This window comes from Macaca thibetana, chromosome 15, assembly GCF_024542745.1.
Source record: "Macaca thibetana thibetana isolate TM-01 chromosome 15, ASM2454274v1, whole genome shotgun sequence".
Taxonomy (NCBI): Eukaryota; Metazoa; Chordata; class Mammalia; order Primates; family Cercopithecidae; genus Macaca; species Macaca thibetana.
In genome coordinates, this window is record NC_065592.1 from 28,468,506 (window position 1) to 28,487,062 (window position 18,557).

The following is an 18,557-nucleotide window of genomic DNA, read 5'->3' on the forward strand; positions in this document are numbered from 1 at the left end:
TATAATGATCAAATTAGGGTAATTGGGATATCCATCACTGTAAGCATTTTTCATTTCTTTGTGTTTGGAGCATGTCAGATTTTCTCTTCTCGCTGTTTTGAAATATACAATAAATTCTTATTAACTATATTTGCCCTGTTGTGCTGCCAAACACTAAAACTTAATTTTTCTAACTGTATTTTTGTTCCCATTAGCCAAGCTCTCTTCCCTGCCTCTCCATTACCTTTCCTGGCCTTTGGTAACCACCATTTGTTCACTACTTCCATAAGATCAATTTTCTCATGTATAAGTGAGAACATAGGATATTTGCTCTGTGCCTGGCTTATTTCACTAAATACAATGTCCTCCAGTTCCATCTATGTTGCTGTCAGCAACAGGATTTCATTCTTTTTTATGGCTGAATAATATTCCATTGTGTATATATACCACTTTTAAAAAATCCATTCACCTGTTGCTGGACACTTAGATTGATATCTTGTTTTGGCTATTGTTAGTAGTGCTGCAGTAAACATTGGAGTACAAATACCTCTTCAGAATACAGATTTTCTTTCTTCTGGATATATACTTAGGATACATACTGGGATTGCTGGGTTATATGATAGTTTTTTAGTTTTTGGAGGAATCTTCATACTGTTTTCCCACCAACAGTGTATTAATGTTCTCCTTTCTTCACATTCTGACTATCATCTATTGTTTTCTGTCTTCTTGATAATGGCTATTCTAACTAGGGTGAGATGAGATCTCATTGTGGTTCTTCTCTGCATTTCTATCATGATTAGTGATGCTGAACTTTTTGTCATATAACTGTTGGCCATTTATATACCTTTTTTTGAGAAATAACTATTCAGATCTTTTGTCCATTTTCAAATCAGATTGTTTATTTGCTTTTGAGTTGAATTCCTTACTTATTGTGTATTTTAATCCCTTGTCAGATGGATAATTTGCAGATATTTTCTTCTATGCAATAGGTTGTCTCTTCACTCTGTTGGATGTTTCCTTTGCTGTGCAGAAGCTTTTTAGCTTGATATAATCCCATTTGTCAATTTTTGCTTTAGTTGGTCTGTGCTTTTATGATCTTACTTAAGAAATCTGTGCCCAGACCAATATTCTGAAATGTTTCTCCAATGTTTTTTTGTAGTAGTCTCAACATTCAGATCTTAGATTTAAGTCTATTTTGGTTTGATATGGTGAGACAAAGGGGCCCAGTTTCATTTTTCTACATGTCGATATCTAGTTTTTCTAGCACAGCTTACTGAAGAGACTGTTCCTTCCTCAATATATGTTCTTGATGCCTTTGTTGAAAATGAGTTGACTGTAAATGGATAGATTTATCTTTGGGTTCTCTATTCTGTTCCATTGGTGTATGTGTCTGTTTTTATGCCAGTTCCATGCCGTTTTGCTTACCATAGCTTTGTAATACATTTTGAAGCCAGGTAATGCAATGCTTCTGGCTTTATTCTTTTTGCTCAGTATTTTTTGCTCATTATTCAGGGTCTTTGGTGGTTTCATACAAATTTTAGGATTGTTTTTCTAGTTCTACTTTGATGAACGTCATTGGTATTTTGATAGGGATTATGTTGAATCTGTTGATCATTTTTGGTAGTTTGGAAATTTTAATAATACTGTTTCAATCCATGAACTTGGGATCTGTCTTCTCTTTTGTGTGTTCGTTATAATTTCTTTCATCAATGTTTTATAGTTTTCATTACAGAGAGCTTTTACTTCTTTGGTTATAATTTATCCCTAGGTTTTTGTTTTTTGGGTTTTTTTGGTAGCTGTTATAAGTGGGATTGCTTTCTTGATTTCTTTTTAAAATTGTTTGCTGCTGGCATATTAGTCTGTTCTCACACTGCTGTAACTGGGTAACTTATAAAGAAAAGAGATTTAATTGACTTACAGTTCTTCAGGCTGTACAGTAAGCATGGCTGGGAAGGCCTCAGGAAACTTACAATCTTGGCAGAAGGCAAAGAGGAAGCAGGCATGTCTTAGATGGCAGGAGCAGGAGAAAAAGAACAAAGCGGGAGGTGCTACACACTTTTAAACAACCAGACCTTGTGAGAACTCACTCACTATCAGAACAGTAAGGAAGAAGTCCACTCCCATGATCCAGTCACCCCCCACCAGGTCCCTCCTCCAACATCGGGGATTACTATTCAGTCATGAGATTTGGGCAGGGACACAAATCCAAAACATGTTACATATAATGCAACTGTTTATATGTTGATTTTGTATCCTGTAACTTACTGACTTTATCAGTTCTAATAATTTTTTATTTATCTTTTAAATAACCCAATTTTTCATTTCATTAATCTTCTGTAGTTTTTTTAGTCTCAATTTCATTTACTTCTGTTCTGAATTTTATTATTTCTTTCCTGTATTTTGGGTTTGCTTTGCTTTTGCTTTTCTAGTTCTTTAAAATGCATCATTATGTTGTTTATTTGAAGTCTTTATACTTTTCTGATGTAAACATTTATTGCTATAAACTTCCCACTTAGCACTGCTTTTGCTGTTTCCCATAGATGTTGGTATGTTGTGTTTTTATTTTCATTTGTATCAAGACATTTTAAATTTTTCTTTCTTAATTTTTTCATAGATCCATTGATTGTTCAGGAACGTGTTATTTAATTTCCATGTATTTCTATAGTTTCCAAAGTTCCACTTGTTATTGATTTCTAGTTTTATTCCATTATAGTCAGAAAAGATACTTGATATGATTTAGATTTTTTTAATTGCTTGAGACTTGCTTTGTGGTCTAACATATGGTCTATCCTGGAAAATGTTCCATGTGCTGATGAGTAAAGATGTGTATTCTACAGCAGTTGGATGAAATGTTCTGTAAATGTCAGGTCCATTTTGTCTAAAGTGTAGTTCAATTTTGATTTGGGTTGCTTGATTTTCTGTCTGAATGACCTGTCCATTACTGGAAGTGGGGTATTGAAGTCAGTCTTCAACTATTATTGTGTTGCAGTCTATCTCTCCCTTTAAATCTATTATGCTTTATACGTTTGAGTGCTCCAATACTGTGTGCATATATATTTATAACCTTTATATCCTCTTGCTGAATTGAGCCCTTTATCATTACATAATGACCTTGGTCTTTTTCTAGTTTTTGACTTGAAGTCTTAATCTGATGCAAGTATAGTTACTTCTATTCTTTTTTGGTTTTCATTTGCATGAAGTATCTTTTTCATACCTTTACCTTCAATCTGTTTGTATCTTTATAGGTGAGGTGAATGTCTTTTTTTTTTTTTCCGAGATGGAGTCTCGCTCCATTGCCCAGGCTGGAGTGCAGCAATCTCAGCTCACTGCAGCCTCCACCTCCTGGGTTCAAGTGATTCTCCTGCCTCAGCCTCCCAAGTAGCTGGGCGTACAGGCACAAGCCACCATGCCTGGCCAATTTTTTTATTTTTTATTTTTTTTTTAGTAGAGATGGGGTTTTGCCACATTGGCCAGGCTGGTCTTGAACTCCTGACATCAGGTGATTTGCCCACTTTGGCCTCCCAAAGTGTTAGGATTATAGGTGTGAGCCACTGGGCCTAGCCGAAGTGAATTTCTTGTAGGCAGCATATAGTTGGTCTTGTTTTCTTATTCATTCAGCCATTCTGTATCTTTTAATCAGATAAGTTAGTCCATCGACAGTCAGTTTATTTTTTTTTAAATAAGGACTTAACTACTGACAGTTTGTTTTTTGTTTTCTGGTTGTTTTGGAAGTCCTCTCTTTTTTTCTTTCTGTCTTCCTGTGTGGATAAGTGACTTTTTTCTCATAGTATTTTTTACTTTTGATTTTTAGTGTATCTGTTTAGACTGTTTTTTGAGTTATGGTTTCCCTCTGGGTTTCAGAAAATATAACAAGTTTGATGACAACTTCACTGATCACAAGAAAAGAACAAAAACAAGCAAAGAAAAAACTTAAAAAAAACTCTGTTTTAATTCCAATACCCCCATTTTTTGGCTCTTTGTTGTCTCAACTTAACATCTTCTTATATTGCCTATCTTTTAACAAATTGTTGTAGTCATTATTTTTGAGAAGTTTATGTTTTAGTCTTCATACTAAAGATTCTATAGAGTGTTAGATAAGGATACTAAAGATACTCTAATACAAAGGTACTCTTAATACTCTATACAGTATTAGAGTATTTTTAGAATGCAGTATTAGAGTGCCTTTAGTATCTTTAGAATACTCTATACAGTATTAGAGTATTTTGAATTTGTGTATTTACATTTTTTGTTGCATGCTAGAGTTCTTTTCTTTCAGATTGAAGAACTGTAGCATTTTTTGTAAGACACATCTGGTGGTGAATTCCCTTGTCTTTTGTTTACCCAGGAAAGTCTTCATTTCTCCTTTATATTTCAATATTGTGGGAAGTCAGGGACCCCGAATGGAGGGACCGGTTGAAGCCGTGGCAGAACATAAATTGTGAAGATTTCATGAACACTTATCAGTTCCCAAAATTAATATTTTTATAATTTTTTACACCTGTCTTTACTGCAGTCTCTGGACATGAATTGTGAAGATTTCTTGGACATTTATCACTTCCCCAATCAATACTCTTATAATTTCTTATGCCTGTCTTTACTTTAATCTCTTAATCCCATCATCTTTGTAAGCCGAGGATGTATGTCACCTCAGGACCCTGTAATGATTGCATTAACTGTACAAATTGTTTGTAAAATATGTGTTTGAGCAATATAAAATCAGTGCACCCTGAAAAAGAACAGAATAACAGCGATTTTCAGGGAACAAGGAAAGATAACCATAAGGTCTGACTGCCTGCGGGGTTGGGCAGAATAGAGCCGTATTTTTCTTCTTGCTTAAAGCTTTTAGACGGATGTGTGAGTAGGAGAAATATTGCTGAATTCTTTTCCCAGCAAGGAGTATTAATAATTGATACCCTGGGGAAGGAGTGCATTCCTAGGGGGAGGTCTATGAATGGCCGCTTTGGGAGTGTCTGTCTTACATGGTTGAGATAAGAACTGAAATATGCCCTGGTCTCCTGCAGTACCCTCAGGCTTGCTAGGATTAGGAAATTCCAGCCTGGTGAATTCTAGTCAGACGGGTTGTCTGCTCTCGAACCCTGTTTCCTGTTAAGATGTTTATCAAGACAATGTGTGCACAGCAGGACATGGACCCTCATCAGTAATTCTAATTTTGCCTTTGCCTTGTGATCTTTTATTGCTCTTTGAAGCATGTGATCTTTGTCATTTACTCCCTGTTTGTACACCCCTTCCCCTTTCAAAATCCCGAATAAAAACTTGCTGGTTTTGTGGCTCAAGGTCGCCATCACACTCCTACCAGTATGTGGTGGCACCCCTGGAGGCCCAGCTGTAAAATTTCTCTCTTTGTACTCTTTCTCTTTCTCAGACTGGCTGACACTTAGGGAAAATAGAAAAGAACCTACGTTGAAATATTGGGGGCTGGTTCCCCTGATATTTGAAGGATAGCTTTGCTGAGTACAGTATTCTCAGTTGCAAGATTTTTTCCTTCCTTCCTTCCTCCCTTCCTCCCTCCCTCCCTCTTATTCTACCTTTCTTTCCTTTCTTTCAGCACTTTGAATATGTTATTCTACTCCCTCCTGGTCTGTAAGGCTTCTGCCACCAGACATATCAGAGCTCCTTTATATCTTACTTGCTTCTTTTCTCTTGCTACTTTTAGGATCCTCTCTTCGTCCATAACTTTTGCAAGTTTATTGTATGCCTTGGGGTATCTTATTTGGGTTGAATCTTCTTGGTCTTTGACCTTCTTTTCCCTGGGTGTTCATCTTTTTCTATGTTCTGAAAGTTCTCTGTTGATTATTTCTTTGAATAAACTTTCTACACCTGTTTCTTTCTCTATTTCCTCTTTAAGGCAAATAACTCTTAGCCTCTTTGAAGCTGTTTTCCAGATCTTGTAAGTGTATCTCATTCTTCTGCATTTTTCTCCTCTGACTGTGAGTTTTCAAATAGCCTGTGTTAGAGCTCATTAATTCTTTCTTCTACTTGATCGTTTCTACTGTTGAGACACACCGAAGTGTTTTTCAGTCATCCATTACATTTTTTCAGCTCTAAGATTTGATTTTTTCCTCCATTTTAATCTCTTTGCTAAATTTCTCTTAAAAGTTTCTGAATTCCTTCTCCATGTTTTCTTGAAGTTGTTGAGCATTCTTAAAACAGCTATCTTGAATTCCCTGTCTGAGAGGTCACATATCTACACCACTCCAGAATTGGTCACTGGTGCCTGCTTATTTAGTCTCTTTGTTTAGCGTGAATGTTTTTTAAAACATGTTTTCTCAAATGTCCTTGATGCTTGTGAACATTCATCAGTGTTTGGGCATTGAAGAGTAAATATTTATTCCAGTCTTCACAGTCTGGCCTTGTTTGTACCTGTCCTTCAGAGGGCTTTCCAAGAATTCAAATATGACTGAGTGTTGAGTTCCCTAAGCCTGTGGTCACTGCAGTCATTTCAGCACTAGAGGGCACCCTCAGCCCAGGTGTGCTGCAGCTCTTACAGACACCTAGATACGCAGCATTGATGGACTTGGGGAAGATAAGGGAGCATTCTCTGGGTTCCCAGGCAGAGTTTCTTGCCCTCTTCCCTCTCTTTCCCCCAGATAGAGGGAGTGTCTCTCCACGATGAGCTGCCTGAAGTTAGGGGAGGGGTAATGTGGGCACTCCTGTGGCCACAGCAGCTAGCACCATGCTGAGTTGCTCCCAAAGCCCATGGCCTCCCAGACCAGCACAGTACCAGGGCTCACCGAAGACCTGTGACCACCTGACTGCCGCTGATGCTTTTTCAAAGATGAGGCCGTTCTAGTCAGCAGGTGTTGGAGCCAACCAGGACTTGGGACTTAGGTTGTTCGTGGCACACAAGCAGATTCCTTTCTTGCCTGGGGTGAGTCTAGAAGTGCTCTTCCACAGGAACATCCTGGAAATGGGGCCTTCAGACTCTGCCTGGTGCTTTGTTTTACTATTGGTGGGCTGGTGCCTGGTTACGAGAAAAAGTCGCCTGTATTCTTGCTTTTCCTCCCTCCAAGTGTGGCCTAGCTGCTGGTGAAATTTATTTGGGGACCTGAGGCCATTTTAGTCAACTGACTTGGGTTCCTCTCACTGAAGAAACTGATTTCCCTCTGGCCCAGGTTTGGTCTAAGTGCTGCCTCCTTGGGCACTGGCAGAATTCTGCCTGATGCTGTGACAGGGTGGCACTGAGTTGCAATGCAAAGTATCACACTCCCTTTGCTGTCATTCACCCAAGCATACAGGTTCTCTTTCCAAGCTGGAGGTGTAGGCAATGTGTTCTTCCCACACTGTTCAGCGCGTCTCCGCTTGTTAGTCTGCTGAAGCTGGGTACTGTGATCTGTCACCTGATTTAGTTTTTATGAAGGTGCTTTTTTGGTGGACAGTTCAGTTCGATGTTCCTGCATTAGATGGGGAGGGGATGAGGTTCTGTTGGGCTTTTTTTTTTTTTTTTTCAGTTTTAAGTTTTTGTAGGTACATGGTGAGTGTATATGTTTATGGGGTACATGAGATGTTTTGATACAGACATGCAATGCTTAATAATCACACCATGGAGAATAGGATATCCATCCCCTTAAGCATTTATCTTTTGAGTTGCAAACAATCCTATTATATTCTTTTAGTTATTTTTAAATGTACAATGAAATTATTGTTGACTATAGCCACACTAGTTTGCTGTCAAAGAGTAGTAGTTCTCGTTCATTCTTTTTTTTTTTTTGAAGCAGAGTCTCACTCTATTGCCCAGGCGGGAGTGCAATGGTGCAATCTCAGCTCACTACAACTTCCACTTCCTGGGTTCAAGCGATTCTCCTGCCTCAGCCAAGTAGCTGGCATTACAGGCGCACACCACCATGCCCAGCTAATTTTTGTATTTTTAATAGAGGCAGGGTTTCACCATGTTGGCCAGGCTGATCTTGAACTCCTGACCTCAGGTAATCCACCCACGTTGGCCTCCCACAGTGCTGGAATTACAGGTATGAGCCAGTGCACCCGGCCTGAATTCATTCTTTCTAATTATCTTTTTGTACCTGTTAACCATTTCCACCTCCCCCTGTTCAGCCACTTTGTCCTTCCGCCTGCTCCCTCTTGTAACTTTTTATTATAGGAAATTTCAAACATATGCAAAAATAGAATAATAATATAATGAATCCCCATGTATCTGTTCTTATTTTCTCTATTGAACCCCCCCTTTATGGAATATTTACAGCAATGTCCAGATAGTATATTATTCATAAATGTAGCTATGGAGTTTTGTTTTTTGTTTTTAATGCCAGCTGTGATGTTATTAATTACAGGAAACATGCAAAAACAGGTACAGGTACATAAAATGAGCCCCTAATAAGGATTATGTTGAAATACCTTTTTTCAGCTTGAAATTGCCAAGAAAAGCTTTTAACCAGGGAAGCTGTAGGGCTAAAGCCTTTAAATCTTTTTTCCTCAGACTAGGAAGCATGTGGCATTAGTACTTGAAGCCTCATCACTAGAGCATTTGTTGATTGGTGTAGGAAAGTCTCAGCTGTTGTCTTTAGGCTTTGAAGAGTAACGTGTTCATAGCCCTCACATGCTCTCTGTTCATTCCCTTATTTCTCCTATTCCTCCTAAATTTCTTCTGGTTCACAGTAAAAAGTGGAAAATGCAGGTCTAGGTAGTTACATGTTGGGTCAGTGATTCCTACTAGTGAATCATGTCAACATTTCTGAATAAAATTTTAAAACATTTGAGTGGGTACTATATAGAATTTTCAAATGTTTGACTTTTGAAATGCTTTCAAACTTACAGTGAAGCTGTAAGAATAGTGTAAAGAACTCCTGTGTGCCCTTTATCCATATTTACCAAATTTTAACATTTCATGTATGCTTTATTATTCTTTTTTCTGAGCCATTTAAAAGTAACATCAAGATATAAAATTTAAGAGTGCAAAAAGTTAAATAATTGTTAAATGTTAATAAAATATAATGGCTACTATTTATTGTGGAATAACCACAATCAAGCATACTATACAGTCGTTTTATGTACGTTAACCCCATTTAATTCTTTTTTTTTTTTTTTTCTCATTTAATTCTTAAAGCCTAATGCTGTGGATGATGATATTATGCTCCTTTTACAAATGAAGTTTTTGAGGCTCATAGAAGTTTAAATGAGGGTATTCTGAGACTTTGCTGAAGTTGCTTATCAGCTTAAGGAGATTCTGGGGTGAGACAATGGGGTTTTCTAACTATACAATCATGTCATCTGCAAACAGGGACAATTTGACTTCCCCTTTTCCTAATTGAATACCCCTTATTTCTTTCTCCTGCGTGATTGCCCTGGCCAGAACTTCCAACACTCTGTTGAATAGGAGTGGTGAGAGAGGGCATCCCTGTCTTGTGCCGGTTTTCAAAGGGAATGCTTCTAGTTTTTGCCCGTTCAGTATGATATTGGTTGTGGGTTTGTCATAAATAGCTCTCATTATTTTGAGATACATCCCATCAATATGTAATTTATTGAGAGTTTTTAGCATGAAGGGCTGTTGAATTTTGTCAAAGGCCTTTTCTGCGTGTGTTGAGATAATCATGTGGTTTTTGTCTTTGGTTCTGTTTGTGTGCTGGATTACATTTATTGATTTGCATCTGTTGAACCAGCCTTGCATCCCAGTGATGAAGCCCACTTGATCATGGTGGATAAGCTTTTTGATGTGCTGCTGGATTCGCTTTGCCAGTATTTTATTAAGGATTTTTGCATCAATGTTCATTAGGGATATTGGTCTAAAATTCTCTTTTTTTGTTGTGTCTCTGCCAGGCTTTGGTATCAGGATGATGTTGGCCTCATAAAATGAGTTAGCAGGATTCCCTCTTTTTCTATTGTTTGGAATAGTTTTAGAAGGAGTGGTACCAGCTCCTCTCTGTACCTCTGGTAGAATTCGGCTGTGGATCCGTCTGGTCCTGGACTTTTTTTGGTTGGTAGGCTATTAATTATTGCCTTAATTTCAGAGCCTGTTACTGGTCTATTCAGGGATTCAACTTCTTCCTGGTTTAGTCTTGGGAGGGTGTATGTGTCCAGGAATTTATCCATTTCTTCTAGATTTTCTAGTTCATTTGCATAGAGGTGTTTATAGTATTTCTGTGGGATTGGTGGTGATATCCCCTTTATCATTTTTTGTTGCGTCTATTTGATTCTTCTCTCTTTTCTTCTTTATTAGTCCTGCTAGCAGTCTATCAATTTTGTTGATCTTTTCAAAAAACCAGCTCCTGGATTCCTTGATTTTTTTGAAGGGTTTTTTGTGTCTCTATTTCCTTCAGTTCTGCTCTGATCTTAGCTGCTGGCCTTTGAATGTGTTTGCTCTTGCTTCTCTAGTTCTTTTTTTTTTTTTTTTTTGAGACGGAGTCTTGCTTTGTCGCCCAGGCTGTCGTGCAGTGGCCGGATCTCAGCTCACTGCAAGCTCCGCCTCCCGGGTTCACGCCATTCTCCTGCCTCAGCCTCCCAAGTAGCTGGGACTACAGGCGCCCGCCATCTCGCCCGGCTAGTTTTTTGTATTTTTAAGTAGAGACGGGGTTTCACAGTGTTAGCCAGGATGGTCTTGATCTCCTGACCTTGCGATCCACCCGTCTCGGTCTCCGAAAGTGCTGGGATTACAGGCTTGAGCCACCGCGCCCAGCCCTCTAGTTCTTTTAATTGTGATGTTAGGGTATCAATTTTAGATCTTTCCTGCTTTCTCTTGTGGGCATTTAGTGCTATAAATTTCACTCTACACACTGTTTTAAATGTGTCCCAGAGATTCTGGTATGTTGTGTCGTTGTTCTCATTGGTTTCAAAGAACATCTTTATTTCTGCCTTCATTTTGTTATGTACCCAGTAGTCATTCAGGAGCAGGTTGTTCAGTTTCCATGTAGTTGAGCGGTTTTGAGTGAGTTTCTTAGTCCTGAGTTCTAGTTTGATTGCACTGTGGTCTCAGAGACTGGATTAAGAAAATGTGGCACATATATACCATGGAATACTATGCAGCCATAAAAAAGGATGAGTTCATGTCCTTTGTAGGGACATGGATGAAGGGGGAAACCATCATTCTCAGCAAACTATCATAAGGACAAAAAATCAAATACTGCATGTGCTCACTCATAGATGGGAATTGAACAATGAGAATGCTTGGACACAGGAAGGGGAACATCACACACCTGGGCCTCTCTTGGGGTGAGGGGAACGGGGAGGGATAGCATTAGGAGATACACCTAATGTAAATGATGAGTTAATGGGTACAGCACATCAACATGGCACATGTATACATATGTAACAAACCTGCATGTTGTGCACATGTACCCTAGAACTTAAAGTATAATAATAATTTTAAAAGTTTAAATAAGGGTATATAGCTGGTGAAAGATGGCTAGAATTTATATTGAGACTTACATGGCTTCAAAGTTGATGGGATTTTCTAAGTCTTCCTTAGGTGAACCATATTATGCTTCCAGAAATCCTAAATCACTGCTTAGTGGTTCTCTACTGAGGGTGAGGAGGGCAGCAAAGACTTTGAAAAATATCTTCAAAGGATTCTTATATCCTCCACTCCCTCACCCTCCCTGGCCTTTGAGCCATTGAATTAACCGAAAGCAAGCTAGGGCAAAGAGTGAAAACAAAACATGCTGAGAAACATACTTTTAAGCAGGCTTTCTGTAGAAATGGATGGTTTTGGGAAATGTGTTTTCTCATTCATGGCTTTTACTTCCTTCGTTACAGGCCAAGCAGATAGAACTTCAGTTCACTATTGGCGAAGCCATTACCAGCGCTGCAATAGGAACTAGTTCTGTGGCTGCCCGAGATGCCTGGCTAGTGACTGAAGAGGAATATACTCCTCCTGCTGGTACCAAATATTCAGCTAATCAATTTATAATTGTCAAGTAACCCTTTTTTGTTCTCGTTATTACATTTGAGGCAAAACCATTATACATTCCATATTACTTTTTTCAAATATTTATATCTGTTTTACCAGTTTCATTCAGTCAAGAAAAACAGTTGGGTGAAGAAGACAGCATGAGGCTGGGCACAGTGGCTCATGCCTGTAATCTCAGCAATTTGAGAGGCCGAGGTGAGCGAATCACCTGAGGTCAGGAGTTAGAGACCAGCCCAGCCAACATGGTGAAACCCAGTCTCTACTAAAAATAGAAAACTTACCTGGGCGTGGTGGCACAAGCCTGTAATCCCAGCTACTTGGGAGGCTGAGGCATGAGAATTTCTTGAACCTGGCAGGTAGAGGTTGCAAGTGAGCTGAGATCATGCTACTACACTCGATCCTGGCCAACAGAGTAAGACTCCATCTCAAAAAAAGAAAAAAAAAAGGCAGCATGAAATTAGTAACTTATTTTTCTGACCCTTTGGCAAGCAAGCAGGGGAGTCAGCTCTGGATCACCTTGAAGCTTGTGCTCTTTTCATGAGGATTTATGTATTTAGCCAGTTTCAGAATTCAAGGTATAGTTGTTTCCAGATGATGTGTCCTTTAATCCCTTATTACATAAGTGCCTTCTGCTAGCGTTCCATATAGTGGCAGCATATAGTTGAGGGAACATGTGGTTTCTGACTTTATGTTTTATATATTATGATTTCAAATTTATTGTGGTTTGATTTGAATTTGGAATTGAAAATATATTTTAGTATTTGAGCTAGAATAAAAAAAAATTTAAACAGAAGGAAAAGTCACCAAGTTTTTTATATTTTATTCTCTCAATTGAGGAAATTAAAAGATAGTATTCTCGTGGTAACATTTTATTGTATATTGTGTTCCATCATGAATAATGCATTAATTTAGTTATTGCACTTAGTGTTACAGTTAACACTTCACTCCACGTTAATGCGTTCACTTATTATTTCATTAGCCACCATAAAGAGATTTAAAGGAAATAGAAAAACACACTTTTGCTTGCACTGTAATGAGAACTGTGGATTGACAGAAGCTGAATCCGAGTCAGTTCTTTGAGGTTTTTCTTTGAACACACCTGGAGCAAGGCAAGGAGCACTTTGTATAGAAGGAAGACGGTAAGGAAGGAAAGCGACATTGTTAGCAAGAAGACAACCAAACCTGAAGTGGGAATTTTCAGGTTGCATGTGAGAGGTGGTAACAGAGGCTTGACAGCAGGGAGGGCTCACACTGAGGAGTGGGTTTGCTGTGAGAGGCATGTTTCTGACTCCATGGGTTTTTACATAGTGACTTAACAAGTAAAGGTTAGTAGAGAGGTATCTATGCCAGTCTTCATTCTCTGAACTCTTGTATTGCCTCAAACTCTTCTTGGAAGATTGCATCCTGCTTGGCTTTTTACTCATCCACAGGAATCTCAGATTGTCCATTCAATGTTGAAGTTCTATTTTTGTCTGTTTTGGGAAAGGAGAACATAAAATATTGTGGAGAAGGGAGGGTTGATGAATCTTTGATGTGAATTTTGATCATGCGTGTTCTATGTCATTCTCATCTGAGTGCTACTCGGCCTTTGGATGTTGTTGTTGGTTACAGTGTACCAGTCTTGCTGTGAGTAGAATGAACAGCATTTGAGAAGCCAGTTAGGGCCCAGGTCTTAGCCATCTTAACATCTGTACATATTATCCCAGGCATGTTATGGGAATCTAGTAAGGACTTGTTGGTTTTGTAATTGTAGTTACCCAGATAGCAGAACTGCTGGCAGCTAGAGTTGTGGTTATGGGAATTAAAAGAAGGGATTCTGACTCTGAGAACTGGAGTAATGTGATCAGCGAGGAACTGTGAAGGGATGAGGGGTGGAGGGGAATTAACCATGTCATGTACTGCCAATATATCAACTAAGGTGATAAATGAGAAACCATCATTGAACGTAGCAACAGGAAAGTCATTCGTGATTTCTATGACTAATTTCTATGGAGAAGAGAAGGTAAAAGGCTGATTTGGAGTGGGCTCAAGGAAAGAGAAGAGCAAAGTTTGAACATGAGTTTGAACAACTGTTTTGAAGGGTCTTAATGTAAATCAGTGGTTTGTCACTGGAGGAGTGAGATTTTTGCCCCACAGGGGACATTTGGTGATGTCTAGACACTGGGGAGGGTGGGTGCCACTGGTTTCTAGTGGGTGAAGGCACAGGATTCTGCTAGACATCCTGCAGTATATAGCACAGCTCTGTATAATAAAAAATTATGCAGCTGCAATGTCAGTAGTGTTGAGCTTGAGAAACCCTGCAGTAATAAAGGAAAGGAGAAAAACAGTATGGTAGCTGGAGGAGGAAAGTAAGTGCAAAAGAAGTTTGTTTTTAGATGGAAGATGAGAAACGTCTAGTAGACAAAGAAAAATTGCTAAAGAGTAGGGATAAGTTTTCATTCTCAGGAACTAAAAAGTTACTCGAGTATCTTTGAAATGTAATTTTGTTTACACTAGGTTCTAGAGTGAATAATTATTGATTCCTTCAGCAACTTTAAACACCTTAGTCATTTAGATTTTAATATAGGATTGTTATGCAAATGTTGATTTCAATTTAATTTTTTCAGGAAACTATGTTGAATTATTTTAATTCTTTGTTATTTTTCTTTGCTTTTCCCCAGGAGCCAAAGTGAATGATGTGGTTCCATGGGTGTTGGATGTGATTTTAAATAAACATATCATCAGCCCCAACCCACATGTGAGGCAAGCAGCCTGCATCTGGCTCCTTTCCCTTGTGAGGAAGCTAAGTACCCACAAAGAAGTGAAGGTGAGCCATGCTGTCTGTGGTCAGCCCTGTTGGAAACCAGTTTTATAAGTAGCAAGGAAAGCATATGAGGGTGAAGGTCATTAACCAATAGTAGGTATTTTGAAATACATTGTACATGAAGGAATGAAGAATGGTGGCCTGATATAGGCTAGAAGATGATTCTAGACTTGAAGGTATAAAGTCAGAAGTGCTTGAGATGGGGAAGCTCAGTTAGGGCAATGGTCAGCTTGCGTGTGTTAGACTACCTGTAAGTGGTGCAGCTCCAGGTGATTTGGGCCACCTGTAAAGATGAGAGCAAAACAGCGATTGTAACTGGCTTGGATAATAAGACTACAAATTTTGTGCACGGTGAGAGCAAGACTCTTACTCTCTCAAAGAGGTAGAGTTTCAGTGTTCTAATGCCTTTTTTCTTCTTTCAGTCTCATCTTAAAGAAATTCAAAGTGCGTTTGTTTCAGTTCTATCAGAAAATGATGGTAGGTTGTTGGTTAATATTTGATTTCTAAACTTTATTGAACTTGTGTTTTAAATGTTGAAAAACCTGGATTAATGAACATAAAAGAAAACTTTCTTGAGCTGTGTAATCAAAACAATTATTAAACCTTATTTGTTAGCAGTAAGGATAAGCATTATGTTAATGGCTTGGAAACCAAAATTTCTAGTTAGGATATAGGAAACTTAGATTCTTTTTTATTTATTGGTTTATACGTTAGAACATATTCCTCAACTCTGCATTTTAAAATGGAGCCGAGGCCTTCTTTAGTATCTCTCATAATAGCTTTTTTCTACCTCTGGTTACTTTTCCTCTCTGATTTAAGCTAGGAGAGAGTGAACGTATATGTGTTAAATCTTTCAGTAGTAGCTTTGTTTTATAACTTGTTTTAAACATATGGACTTGTATTGACTTTTAGAAGTTAGGTCTGAGTGTATTGAGATCTTGTGAGGCTGTTTTATCTCTGATGTGTATGACTTATAGCCCGTTGTTAACTTGATGTACTGCACTGCCATGTCCACTGAAATGATTGTCTAGGTTTGTGATTATTTCTTTTTAATAAAATAGGCATGTTGATTCTGTTTTTATATCTTTACTTTGATATCATTTTGGGTCAGTGTTAACTTTTTAAAGCTTTTGATTTCATAGCAAGCAGACAAAATTTTTTTAAAGTAATACAATCTTGTCTGACTTTCTTGTAGAACTTAGCCAAGATGTTGCATCAAAGGGCCTTGGGTTGGTTTATGAACTAGGCAATGAACAAGATCAACAGGAATTGGTTTCTACACTTGTAGAAACACTTATGACTGGCAAAAGGTATGGTGAACTTGAAAATTTTAGATTCAAGCCCATAGAGGAAGTCTATACACATAGTGAGAATATGCTGGAGAAGGAAGATTCAGCTTTCCATTTTTTCGTTTATGAAGCTTTTTCTAAATTGCAAGTCCGTAATTGTTGTGCTGTGGATAGCACAATTATTCCAGTGTATACTGTTAACTTTAGGAGCATGCCACTAGGTCAAGCTTTGAAAGTTTAATGATCTCAGACAATTAATGTATTGGATTAGAAAAATGCCTTAATTACTGTTGGCTAAATGGAAGTTAAGATACGGAGAAGAAGCTTGCATATCATTCATAGTCTAATCTGTGAAGAGTGTGAGGGGAAATCATCTGTGTAAGGGATTGCTGCTTTATGTTTCCTCCCTTGTAGGAAGGATAGTTTTTCATGTGCTACCACATTTAATCCAGGGGAAATTATGTGAAATGTCTTTTTCATCTGTTAATTTGTTCATTCTGGATTCATTTTACAAAATTTGCAGCCTCATGGAAAGGACTTTTTTTTTTTTTTTTTTTGGTCTTTTTGTGACGGAGTCTTGCTCTGTTGCCTAGGCTGGAGTGCAGTGGCCTGATCTCGGCTCACTGCAGCCTCTGCCTCCCTGGTTCAAGCGATTCTCCTGCTTCAGCCTCCTGAGTAGCTGGGACTACAGGCGTGTGCCACCATGCCCGGCTAATTTTTTGTATTTTTAGTAGAGATGGGGTTTCACTGTATTAGCCAGGATGGCCTCGAACTCCTGACCTAGTGATCTGCCCACCTTGGCCCCCCAAAGTGCTGAGATTACAGGCATGAGCCACCGCACTCGACCGGAAAAGGCTTTTATATCTTATGCACAGTAAATGCTTGATAGGAAGTTTTATCACTTTGTAAATGAATTGCATTGGCTAGTTGAATGTTGGTGTGAAAAGCTTGAAGCTTATTGAAATTCTTATTTTGGTTTAGAGTTAAACATGAAGTTTCTGGAGAGACAGTGGTATTTCAAGGGGGAGCTCTTGGCAAAACGCCAGATGGGTAAGTACGCTAAATCCATTGAATGGTAAACATCTTTAAATATATATATATATATATATATATATTATATATATATGTGTGTGTGTGTGTGTTTATTAGTCTGGTAAATACAGCAGTGATGAAGTTGATTTTCACCCGCTTAGGAAATGTTATCTATTGGTGGAAGAAGAAAACTTATATGGAAAAAAGACTGATGTCTTTTTTTTTTTTTTTTTTTTTTTTTTGAGATGGAGCCTCACTCTTGTTGCCCAGGCTGGAGTGCAGTGGCTTAATCTTGGCTCACTACAACCTCCCCTTCCTGCGTTCAAGCGATTCTCCTACCTCAGCCTCCTAAGTAACTGAGATTACAGGTGCCTGCCACCACGCCTAATTTTTGTGTTTTATTAGAGATGGGGGTTTCACCATGTTGGTCAGGCTGCTGTCGAACTCCTGACCTCAAGTGATTCACCCACCTTGGCCTCCCAAAGTTCTGGGATTACAGGTGTGAGCCACCGCGCCTGGCAGGCTGATGTCTTAATGAGTGTCCTGGGAAACAAACTCTGAGATAGAAATTTCTGTGTGGGAAATTTACTGGGGAGTGCTCTAGGGATCACTGTGGGGACATGAGGAAGCAGGATAGGACCTATGACTGAGGGAAGGCTGAGCTGCTGCCATCGTTTCAGTGGATACCAGCCTCTTGAGGAGCTCTGAGCTGGCGTGGGTGGCCTTTCGGAGTTGTTCTGCTTTGAGGCATGAAGCCTGGCCCGTTAAGTCCCCTCAGTGACCAGCCATTGGTGGTGGGCTGCTGCATGGGAGCCCATGATGTTGGGCTCTCAGGGCAGTTGGGGAAGACTGACTAGGCCAAGAGGTCAGCTCTCAGGCAGCTGAGTCCTGCGGAACACTGGAAGCGTAGCTAGGCGCACCCACTGCCACTTGTTTTTGGGTGGGTGTAATTCTTTATCTTAGAGGTCACTACTTTAGCATTTAAAATAAATTTCTTGAGCTTGACCTCCTTTATTTTATCATGCTTTATTTCTGTGGATCGTTAGGCAAATCTTTGCTGGTTGCAGGGCCTTGCTGTGGTGTCCCACACGAGCCTGCTTCATTGTTGTCTGCAACTGGAGAAAGCTGCAGTTTGTTCTGTCGTTGACGTTCCCCTACAGTACACTGTTATCACATCAAAAGTTGTTTTCATTCTACTTACTCTCCTTGTAGACTCCTTCTAAGTTTTTAAAAAAGTGCTTACATTTTACAAAATAACATAAAACGATTAGATATATTTGTTCAGAGGAAAGTTAACAAGACTCAAGTTAATCAGGGTTAGAGTGGTCTAGCTTAGAAAAGACTTAGGGAAGACAGATGTCGTCTTCACATGACTCTCTTATGATCATGTGAGATTATGCATAACATAATGGAGAATTAATGAGTTGCATCCCCAGGTGGTGAGGGGACCACTTCTATGGACTTAGAGGTGCATTTAGGTCATTTATCAGCAGCAATGTAGAGGAGCTTAGGAATTGCTGATAGTTGAATTAGGTGACTTTTTATATTCTTCCCAACCTGTTTTCTGTCTCCATGGTGA

The 18,557-nt window shown here is 38.9% G+C and overlaps 2 protein-coding genes across 5 annotated transcripts in view; one reads left to right on the forward strand and one right to left on the reverse strand.

Moving 5' to 3' along the window:
- GNG10 (G protein subunit gamma 10) overlaps positions 1-18,557 on the reverse strand; it is a 484,859-nt gene that overhangs the window by 322,671 nt on the left and 143,631 nt on the right. The gene's annotated exons all lie outside the window — the stretch shown is intronic.
- Positions 1-18,557, forward strand: part of ECPAS (Ecm29 proteasome adaptor and scaffold) — a 125,229-nt gene that overhangs the window by 77,594 nt on the left and 29,078 nt on the right. For all 4 annotated transcript variants that reach the window (XM_050761412.1, XM_050761410.1, XM_050761413.1 and 1 more), the window contains 5 exons: positions 11,701-11,824; positions 14,515-14,660; positions 15,080-15,134; positions 15,853-15,967; positions 16,928-16,996. In XM_050761412.1, coding sequence (XP_050617369.1) covers positions 11,701-11,824; positions 14,515-14,660; positions 15,080-15,134; positions 15,853-15,967; positions 16,928-16,996 — 509 coding nt within the window. The remainder of the gene's footprint in view (positions 1-11,700; positions 11,825-14,514; positions 14,661-15,079; positions 15,135-15,852; positions 15,968-16,927; positions 16,997-18,557) is intronic.